An 11,030-nucleotide genomic window follows, 5' to 3' on the forward strand; every position below is an offset into this window, starting at 1 on the left:
CTCCAGTTGAGGAAACACTCTGTGGCCACAAAAGCAAGCCACAGGAATTGGTCCTCAGAGCCACGGAGCCTGTGACTGTGACATCTCCATCCCCTTGGCAGCGCTGGTCCCAGCCCTGACTGCCTCACAGTGTCTTCAGGTCTCTGCCTAGGAATAATCCTGCCTAGGAGGTAGAAACAGCTGGTAGTCTTAATTAAGTAAAGATGGAAAAACCAAACCTGGCCGGGCCCAGTGGCTCACGCCAGCATTTTGGGAGGCTGAGGTGGGCGGATTGCTTGAGGCCCGGAGTTCGAGACCAGCATGAGCAAAATGGCAAAACCCTGTTCTACTAAAAATACAACAATTCGCTGGGCATGGTGGTACATGCCTGTAGTCCCAGTTACTCAGGAGGCTGAGGTAGGAGAATCACTTGAACCCGGGAGGCGGAGGTTGTAGTGAGCTGAGATGGCCCCACTGCACTCCAGCCTAGGTAACACAGCAAGACTGTCAAAAAAACAAAAAACCTATGAGGCACGGGGTAGTGGTGGGGCAGCCTAATGCTCAGTAACAGAAAAGATGAATAAGAGTTGGGCTAAGAGCTAAGTCCAAGTTAAATCCAGCCCATATTTGTCGGTAGTCTGGGAGCCTGTGAAACTGTGAGTGCTTTGCCAGGTGCTGAGGTGGGAAAGGCAAAGGCATGGCCAAGATAAACAGGGCAGAAGTTCCCTTGCTGTGGGGGAGGTGAGTATGGAGCAGGTCACTGCAGTACTGTGTGGCAGTGGAGACCACGCACTTGGAGTGCTGGAGGGCACAAAGAATGGAAATTCTCAGCTCCGCGGGGCAGTGCGGGGAGCTTTGGAAGGATATTTGAGCCTGGATGTTGAAAGCTGGGTACTTTTTCATGCAGAAGAGTGAAGGGCAGGCCGTCTGGGCAGATCAACCAGCTGTGCCAAGTCCCAAGGTGTGAGGGGAACCCTGGAGGGCTAGAGAGAAGCCTGGGGGTGAGTGGCCGGGCCACACCCAGGAATTACAATTATATCCCAAGGGCAGTGGAGAGCACTTAAGGAGTTTTATTTTATTTTTTATTTTTATTTTTTTAGAGACAAGGTTTGGCTCTGTCGCCCAGGCTGGAGTACAGTGGCACAATCATTGCTGACTGCAGCTTCGAACTCCTCGGCTCAAGCAATCCTTCTGCCTCAGCCTCCTGAATAGCTGGGACTACAGGCCTGTGCCATCATACCTGGCTAATTTTTGTGTTCTTTTTGGAGAGAGGGGGACTCGCTATGTCACCCAGGCTGGTCTCAAACTCCTGGGCTCAAGCAATCTACCCACCTCGGCCTCCAAAGTACTGGGATTACAGGTGTGAGCCACTGTACCGGCCTCCTTTAAGGAGTTGTAATCACAAAGTACCTATCTTTGTATTTCGTAATGCTGGGACAGACAGAAAAGAGACAAGTTAGAGAGAGTGGGACTGCAGGAGGTGGTACAGGCAGGAAATAAGGAGCCTGGGACAGTGGGAACAGTCACAGGCTGGAGGGAGGCCTGATCCATGCTGAGGGTGAGATCTTTGGGGTCCTGACCCTCTCATAGGACACTCAGGATTTCCCTCTGCTGACCGAGGCCCCATCTGCTGGCCCAGCAAGACTCACTAGCTCTCCTGGATTGTGCCCCTTCTCTGGGGGCAGGAAAGCTCTAGCCGCTCCTTCCGTCTGCCTCATTCTGCTGCCTCCCAGCTGGGTTAGTCCCTGGCTGCTGATCTCTCAGATCCTCTTGATCCCTACTCCCTCCGCCCCGGTGCTCAAGGGACTGTGCTGTGCAGCCATCGTTCCCCTCCACCATAGTGAGTGTCTACACGGTGAAAACTCCTGAGGCACAGTTCCCATTTCCATGAGGAGGCACTCCCAGTCCCTGGCTGCCAAGGCCTCTGGCTGCTGAGGTCCCTGCCCAGACTTGCAAGACATTTTTCTGTTTTTTCATCTTCCTCCCAAGGCTGCTAGCCATGGCTCCCACCTGTCACCTGCGCTGAGCTGGGCCTCCCGTGATTTGGCCAGGGTGAGCACAGCTGAGCCTGGATGGGGTGATGTGGGGATGCCATGGGGCTGGGTCCCAGCTGACGGGGTGCAACGGGAACTGTGGTTAAGAGGGCGCCCAGAGCGGGTACTCAAGGTAGCATGGGAGAGGGCTGGCTTCAGATACCGTAAATAATACAGGAATCAAAGTTCAGAGAGGCCAGGTGGCCTCTTCGCTGTGTGCAGATCCCAGGGGCTCACTGGGAAGGATACACCTGGGGACTGTTAAAGGCAAGACCCTTGATCTCCAGGAGCCGCTAGTCCAAAGGTAGAGAGCAGATGCTCTGCTGGGCATGACCATTCCAGAGAAGAGGTACAGAGCTGCAAACTGCTAGAACTGGAAGGACCCCTGGGCTGTGCCAGGGTTGGGGACACAGCTTGAAGTTCAAAGTCCAGCCAGGAGGTAAACACATAGCTGGGGCCCCACGTGATAAGGTCTCTGGCAGAAGTCTGGAGTGTAGTGAAGCCTGAGTTAGCATTCAAAAATGGGCCTTGCCTTCCATTCACAGTTGTCCTCAAACATCGCAGGCTGTGGCTCTCGTTAACCTGGAAGGGGTGATTCCGAGTACCTAGACTCTGAGTTTACATGGCCTCAAGGGTTTTCAAGAAATGATTTAAGGACAAGCTCTGTGAGTACGATTGCATCATCCAGAAATGTACCCAAATACTGACTTAGTATTGTTTTTCCTTTGGTCTGAATTTCAAAACTCGAATTTCCTGCTTTACTTCACTTCAGGGGAAATCCCAGACATTTAAAACACCAGCGCTTCAGTTAAAATATCACGTAACCCATTCTCTCCCAATCCTCATCTACGTCTCCAGCCCTGAGGTTTTTCTTTGTTGCAATCAGCCTGTGGAACGGTTTGGGGTCTGGCCTTTTCCCATAGCATTCCTGCACACACACATTCCAGCAACACACTTATTAAACACACTTACTGTATTTAATGGCCATGCGGGGTTCCATCATGTGCCCTATCCTAGTTTTCAGCTTGTGTTTCAGCCAGTGACTCTATGGCTTTGGGCAAGCCTAACCTTTTTTGGGTCTCACCTTATCTGTAAAACACGATGATTTGGAAGCTCTAACGTCCTTTCCAAAGCCTTAAAATTTGTGGGGGGTCTATGATTTCCTAGCTGTGGATCCTAAATTGTGACCACACAATAACAATCCCTAGAAGAGAAAGAGACTCAACATCTATTGAGAATTCCCCATGCGGCGGGAAGGCACTGAGCGAGGGATAGGTAGGAAAAGTGACACCTCGGCTTGCCAGCAAAAACACCATCAGAGGTCCCCCTGGGTGATCTCAGACCCCTTTGTTCCCAGTCTGGCCTCTTGACTTTGTCCCATTAGGAAATGAGGGGAGGGGGACACTCTCCCTCCTTCCCTCCCTCCCTCCACAGTGAAGCCACAGCCCTCCAGGTCTTATGACTGCTCCTCTCCTCCATGACAAAGCACTTTTTGAGCCCAAGCCCAGTCTAGCAGAGTGCTGAGTCACGGTGGGACAGCAACTCTCCACCACAACCCCCAACGCCGCCCCCTCCTGCTCCAGGATGTGCTGAACCTCCAGAAACCACCGGCTTGGCTCTTCTCTCATCCGTGGTCCCTCCCGCCACTCCTGGCCCTGGGAGGCGGCTGTCCTGGGAGACCAGCCAAACTCTCTGCTGCCTCCAAGTCACGAGGAGCTGAGCTGGAGGGTGGGGGAGGTAGAACCCTGGTCAACAAAGGTCCCGAGACCAGGCCACAGCTTCGGAAGAATCTAAAGGCTTGGACATTGCAGTTCTGACACCTCAAGTTACCAGAAAGTAGGACACAAGCAATCATATAAACAATCATAAACACACACACACACTCACACTCCCCTACCAATAGATTTCCCTTCCATTGTTCCCAGCCAGCCTCCTCCCAGTGACCTTCCACAGCACAAGCTGTCCCTCAGTCTTGCTGCGATGTTCACTGCAGCTACGTGCATGTTTAGCCAAGCATGGAGCCAACACTGATTCAGGAAACCTACTCCCTGCAGCAGACCGACTTCCCTCCGGTGGGTCCAACAGCTTCATGCTGGCTTTGTCCCCCTGGACATCCCGGAAGCCTGGAAACTCAGCACATCTAGTCCAAAACCAAGCAGGCCTTCCCCAAGGGCTTTCCCCGAAACCTTCATTTCCTCCTGTGCTCCTTGGCTCAGGGAATGGCAGCAGCAGCCAGGCCTACCAAATCAGAAAGCTGGGAGATCTCTTACACACTGCCCACCCCTGGCCCCCGACTTTCACCAATCAGTCTGTTCATTTGATCTTCTCCAGATCTGTCAAATCTGTGTTCTATCTTCTCTGCTCACTAATAACTAAGGCTGCTGCCTCCTGACTGGTGCCCAGCTCTCTAGCCTCACTCTCATCCATCCTCCACATTCAAACATGAATCCATCTGTTCATGCAACAGATACTGGGCACCAAGTAACAAGCACCTTGCAAAAAGCTGGGAGTGCAGAGACAAGACAGAAACAATGTCTGCCTTCCAGGAGCTTACCATCTACAGCACCAGTGCAGGCAATCAAAAGGGTCTCATAAGGCCAGGTGCGGTGGGTCATGCCTGTAATCCCAGCACTTTGGGAGGCCAAGGCAGGTGGATCACTTGAGGTCAGGAGTTCGAGACCAGCCTGGCCAACATGGTGAAACCTCATCTCTATTAAAAACACAAAAATCAGCCAGGCTTGGTGGTAGGCACCTGTAGTCCCAGCTACTTGGGAGGCTGTGGCAGGAGGATCTCTTGAACCCGGGAGGTGGAGGTTGCAGTGAGCCGAGATCAAGCCACTGCACTCCAGCCTGAGCAACAAGAGCAAAACTCCATCTCAAAAAAAGGTGTGACACATATATAGTATTTCATTAAACATATAAATATATATTATAGTTCCTAATCTTCATCACTTATATGAGCTACAAATATCAACCCAATTTGTCATCTCTGTTTTAACCTTGTTTACAACATCTTTTGTCTTACAGCTTTTCATTTTTAAGCAGGCAAACCTGCCAACTGTACTTTTACGGCTTCTGACAGCCTCAGAAGAACATTCCCTACCCCAAAATTATAAAAATAATCTTCTGTATATTCTTCTCAAAACTTTATACTTTTTTTAAGGCTTGGATTTTTAATCTATCTGGAATGTATTTTTAAATACTGAGTGAGTCATTTTTCTCCATATGACTGTCAATTGTTTCAACATAATTTGTTAAACCCATTCTTTCTTCCCTAATTTGACACAACAGTTTAGCATATCCCAAGTTCTCATAATAGGGGGGCAGGACTATTTTGTTGCATTAATCTAGTCATCTCTTCCTGTGCCAGTACCATACTGCTTATAGCACTTTACTGTACCTTTATTATAGCACCAAATGCAAATCTATCAACACACTGACTCCTCCAAATGAACTTTAGAATCATTTTGTGAAGTTTCAAAAAAAAAAAAAAAATACTGTCCTAGAGACAGTAATGGCTGAGGAAAAACAAAAACAAAAAACTGCCTCTTATGGAAATTGCAGTGAATTTATGCTTATTTGGAGAAACTGACATCTTTACAGAATGAAGATTGACTGACCATTTGGGAATATGGTACCTCTTCATTTATGCTAGGCTTTTTGGATTTTTTTTTTTTTTTTTTTTTTGTCCAGCAGTAAGCATTTATAGTTTTTTCTATATATTTCTTGTTAACTTTATTCCAAGGTACTTTAAGCTTGTGTTGTCAATGTAAGTGAAAAACATTGTTTTTTTTCCATTCTTTTTTCCCCCTATTTTCTAACTGGCGGTTACTGTTATAAAGGAAAGCTTTGGATCCTATATATGGTGACTTCGCTATACTCTTATCCTAAGAGATTCCCAGTGTAAGGTTTCTAAAAACAAAGCTAATGTGGTGTCTCTATGTTGTCTCTAGGATCAAGTTTAACCTCTTTTTATGGAACACAACCCTGCCCGATCTTGCCCCTATTCTCCACCCTAACCAGCGTCCCCCAACATAAACTGTACTTTCCAGGCCAACATTCTTTCCTTCTTTCTTTTTTTTTTTTTTTTTTTTTTGAGACGGAGCTTTGTTTTGTCTTCCAGGCTGGAGTGCAAAGGCGCGATCTCGGCTCACTGCAACCTCCGCCTCCCAGGTTCAAGCGATTCTCCTGCCTCAGCCTCCAGAGTAGCTAGGATTACAGGCGCATGCCACCACGCCCGGCTAATTTTTGTATTTTCAGTAGAGAAGGGTTTAGCCATGTTAGTTAGCCAGGCTGATCTCCAACTCCGACCTCAAGTGATCTGCCCGCCTTGGCCTCCCAAAATGCTGGGATTACAGGCGTGAGCCACCGCGCCCAGCCCCAGGCAACGTATTTTCTTAAGGCAGCTTGAACAGGCCATGCGTTTCCACATTGCCACACCTTTGCATTGCTGCTCACCCTGCTCCAAATTCCCTTCCCTGTTTATCTCCCGCACTTCACCTTCCTTTTAACCTTTTCTTCAAACTTAGCTCACGTGTCTTGCTTAGGGAGGGCTTCCCCGACCTCCTCCTAACCCAGACTGGGTAAGGTACTCCTGGTCTAGCAGCACCCTTCTGTTTACCTTATTCTTGTAGCTCTAGCACCACTAAAACGTTTTTCCTGTAAGTAACATAGGTGCATTTTTAAATGAAACCGTGAAAAAGAAGTCACCCTAATTCCGTCGGCAATTTGTTTTCGTATTTCAGTACAGTTGCTTTTTTAAAGTAAGGTTTGGAAGTCTAGCTTCTAGCTGCAAGTTTGTGAGCATCCTGAAATTGATAGTTCTTCCACCGATGCGTCAAAAGACGCGACAGAACAGTGGACCTCGAAGCCAGGACCTAGGTAAGGGCAGGGCCTAGCTCTAGCTCTGCCACCCATAAATTCACATCCACCCTGTGCCTGGGACTCAGCTGCAAGCCACACACACTGGCCCCGCCCCTCCGGGGGTCTCTTTCACCTGTCACCCGCCATTAACCCCGTCAGCTTCTCTCCAATGACACCCCAGAGTTGTCCTACAGGGCCACCGAAGCCTGAAGCTCCTGTGAGTGGGGCCGATAAGAGGCCATTTTGAAAAGGCCTCAGCATGGGCTTCGCCTTTAGATCCACGTCGATTCTCCTTTCTAACCCGAGATGTCTCCCTTGGGTGCGAAGCGACACCAGCGATTCTCTCGGAGGCCCCGGTGGCTCACCCCCACGACTCCCGGGGGAGGCGGTCCCCATCCCTAGGGAAACCGGCCCGCCCACCCTTTGTTGCAGAAACTGCACACGGAGCCATATTTGCTTTCAGCCAAAGGCAGACGTGGTCGGAGGAGTCGGAAGGGCAGGGGCGGACCCGAAACCCGCCGTGCGCCCCACTTCTCCATCGCGCTCCTTCCTGGACTCTGAGGAAGAGAAAGTGCGCTCGACCACCTAAGGACCCCGTCTCCACCTCCCACCTTCCCAAACTGCAGCTTCCCAGTCTGCAGCAAGGTGTCACAAGGGCTTCTCCGCAGCTATGATTTTTAACACCATGCCCCGGGCCAGGAGCCTCAGGGTGCCCGTTCGGGAAAATGGGAGCCGAATCAGGATCACCCCATGCGCCCCCGCACCCTGCCCCCGCCGGTTCCAAGGCCCGGGCGCCCCTAGAACGGAGGGGGCTCTGAGGTGGACTTCCCGCGCCTCCTCGCAGCTTCCCTCCAACTCCACTAAACGGGCACAGAGACGCCACCGCTGTCCCCCAGGCAGTCGGCTACCGGTCCCCGCTCCCGAGCTCCTCCACACCGCGCGAGGGCCTCCAGCGGCCGCCCCTCCCCCACAAGCAGGGGCGGGGTCCCGCGCCCACCGGAAGGAGCGGGCGCGGGGCGGGCGGCGCTGATTGGCCGGGGCGGGCCTGACGCCGGCGCCGCTATAAGAGACCACAAGCGACCCGCAGCGCCAGACGTTCTTCGCCGAGAGTCGTCGGGGTTTCCTGCTTCAACAGTGCTTGGACGGAACCCGGCGCTCGTCCCCCACCCCGGCCGGCCGCCCATAGCCAGCCCTCCGTCACCTCTTCACCGCGCCTTCGGACTGCCCCAAGGCTCCCGCCGCCGCCGCCTCTCCTTAGTCGCCGCCATGACGACCGCGTCCACCTCGCAGGTGCGCCAGAACTACCACCAGGACTCAGAGGCCGCCATCAACCGCCAGATCAACCTGGAGCTCTACGCCTCCTACGTTTACCTGTCCATGGTGAGCGCGGGAGGGCCGGAGCGGTGGCGGGGGCCGGGCGCGGTTCCCGGGGCGCGCACTGGGGCGGGCCGGGGGTGTGGCCACCCGCGGGCTCCCCCGCCTCCCTGCGTCCTTCTGGAAAATGGAGGCTGCTCGAGGTTTCCGAGGACTTCTCTGGCGCAGAAAGTCGGGGCAGCTGGTTCTTCTCGGCTGTGCCCTGAGAATGCTCCCTCCTAGGCCAGGGCCGCCTCTGCACACCTTGCTTTTTTTAAGGAGAGCTTGGTGTCCTGAAATCCTGGGGTTGCAAGACTGCCAGCCTGTGTGATCAATCCTGCAGTTAGGAAGGTGGAGTTTTGCTTTCCCATCTTTTCCTCTGCCTCCGGCATTTGGCCCTAAAGCCCAGCGTTTTTTGCTTAGGTATCCAGCTCCCGTCCGCCTAGGTGTGGCGGAGCTGCTGGGTAACGGTGTCGAATAGCAAACCTTGGGGGCTGGCGGGAGGTGGCTTATCTTGCGGGCAGATCCCTCGAGCAGCCGTATCCACCTTTCGGCTCTGCTTATCTCTAAGTCCCACTTGCTTTGAAGCATATCTCTAGAAATCGCCCCTTCTGCAGTCACCGAAGTGTCACCTGACCTTGCGCCTAGGGAACTTAATTTATCTTTTATGTATCTTACCGTAAGAGGTGTGGAGTTTGGCCTACTAATTGAATCCCCAGTTCTTGGATAAAGTCCACCGACAGTTACTGGGCAAGAAATTTTTCAGTGATCAGTGGAATCAGTTTTCCCAAATCTTGGTCTTAGGCAGTGTCGTGGGAGTCTTCCTTAGAATTGCCTTGTGATTGTCCAAACTATCCCAAGAATAAATGTGTTCCAAATGGATTTGAAAACAGGCCTGTATTTCTGTGACTGTCACTGCCTTTCACAAACACTTGACTACATCAGATGTCTAAAACTGAAAATCAAATTTTTGTGATATAATTATTATAAAAGTATATTTACATCAACATACTGTCCACATTTGCCACCTTGCATGGGGGTTTTTAATTTGTGTGTGTGTGTGAGAGACAGAGTCTCGCTCTGTCGCCCAGGCTGGAGTGCAGTGGCGCGATCTCGGCTCACTGCAGCCTCCGCCTCCTGGGTTCAAGTGATTCTCTTACCTCAGGCTCCTGAGTAGCTGGAGTTACAGGCGCATGCCACCACGCCAGCTAATTTTTTTTATTTTTAGTAGAGACGGGGTTTCACCATGTTGACCAGGATGGTCTCGATCTCCTGACCTCGTGATCCGCCTGCCTTGGCCTCCCAGAGTGCTGGGATTACAGCCACCGCACCCAGCAGGGGTTTTTAATTTTATAAATAAATCTGCGGTACAGCTGGCAGGCTCCTGAGCTCAGTTTTAACCATGCTTTAACATGGTTAATACAGGAGTAGGGAGGAGAAAAGGACTAAGTGCAGGGTCAGTACTCCAGCTCCCTCTCATCAGACAATGAATTTTGACACTGGCTGTAAGTTTTCTGTGCACTAATACAGATCCTTAAGACATTGGCCCAGGCAATGCCCATAATATCCTAAAGGTTCCTTGAAGTTAACTTTCAAGGATCAAGTTTCAGTTTTCTATTTTAGAATAGAAACATTACTCTTGGGTTCGATCCAGTAGCTCATCTGCCCCCAGTCTCCTTAGGCACTGACTCCTTCATGCTGTGCTTTGAGAAAGGAAGCCTAGGCTGACGAGACCATCTTGCCCCCCTGTAGACCGTCACAGCTACCTGTCTCTGGGGATCCCCAGTATAACACATTCAGTGTTCCCCTTTCAGTCTTACTACTTTGACCGCGATGATGTGGCTTTGAAGAACTTTGCCAAATACTTTCTTCACCAATCTCATGAGGAGAGGGAACATGCTGAGAAACTGATGAAGCTGCAGAACCAACGAGGTGGCCGAATCTTCCTTCAGGATATCAAGGTGAACAAAAGATCCCAGGGGTGTCATACTTCATCATCTAGCAGTGTTCGGGTATCAGAAATCACTTAAACTAGCAATTGCCCTTATAAAGTGATGATACATTGGGCTTTTGCCTTTTGTGCTTTTTTAGGCTTACCATCTAAACTAAATTAGGCAAATAGTAATGTCCCTTTTGCCAAAACGTGGTGGTTAGAGATGATGGGCTTGCTGACTTCTAGGTTAGTTGGTAGAGATGCGTTAACCTATTCTCCTCATTCAGAAACCAGACTGTGATGACTGGGAGAGCGGGCTGAATGCGATGGAGTGTGCATTACATTTGGAAAAAAATGTGAATCAGTCACTACTGGAACTGCACAAACTGGCCACTGACAAAAATGACCCCCATGTGAGTATTGGAACCCCAGGAAATAAATGGAGGAAATCATTTGCCTTAGGGATTGGGAAAGCTGCCCACTAACTGTATTCCCCATTGTTTTGTAGTTGTGTGACTTCCTTGAGACACATTACCTGAACGAGCAGGTGAAAGCCATCAAAGAATTGGGTGACCACGTGACCAACTTGCGCAAGATGGGAGCGCCCGAATCTGGCTTGGCAGAATATCTCTTTGACAAGCACACCCTGGGAGACAGTGATAATGAAAGCTAAGCCTCAGGCTAATTTCCCCATAGCCGTGGGGTGACTTCCCTGGTCACCAAGGCAGTGCATGCATGTTGGGGTTTCCTTTACCTTTTCTATAAGTTGTACCAAAACATCCACTTAAGTTCTTTGATTTGTACCATTCCTTCAAATAAAGAAATTTGGTACCCAGGTGTTGTCTTTGAGGTCTTGGGATGAATCAGAA

At 50.7% G+C, this 11,030-nt stretch overlaps 1 protein-coding gene and 1 pseudogene across 1 annotated transcript; one reads left to right on the forward strand and one right to left on the reverse strand.

Annotated features, from left to right (window-relative positions):
• Window positions 1–5,669: 5,669 nt before the first annotated feature.
• LOC129048850 (uncharacterized) lies at window positions 5,670–8,143 on the reverse strand (annotated as a pseudogene).
• FTH1 (ferritin heavy chain 1) lies at window positions 7,967–10,996 on the forward strand. The gene is given in 4 exon segments (NM_001132636.1): window positions 7,967–8,255; window positions 10,043–10,189; window positions 10,449–10,574; window positions 10,670–10,996. Coding segments are annotated over 4 exon segments (552 nt in total). The 5' UTR covers window positions 7,967–8,141; the 3' UTR covers window positions 10,835–10,996.
• The last annotated feature ends 34 nt before the right edge of the window (window positions 10,997–11,030 follow it).

Source organism: Pongo abelii, chromosome 9, assembly GCF_028885655.2.
Source record: "Pongo abelii isolate AG06213 chromosome 9, NHGRI_mPonAbe1-v2.0_pri, whole genome shotgun sequence".
Classification (NCBI taxonomy): Eukaryota; Metazoa; Chordata; class Mammalia; order Primates; family Hominidae; genus Pongo; species Pongo abelii.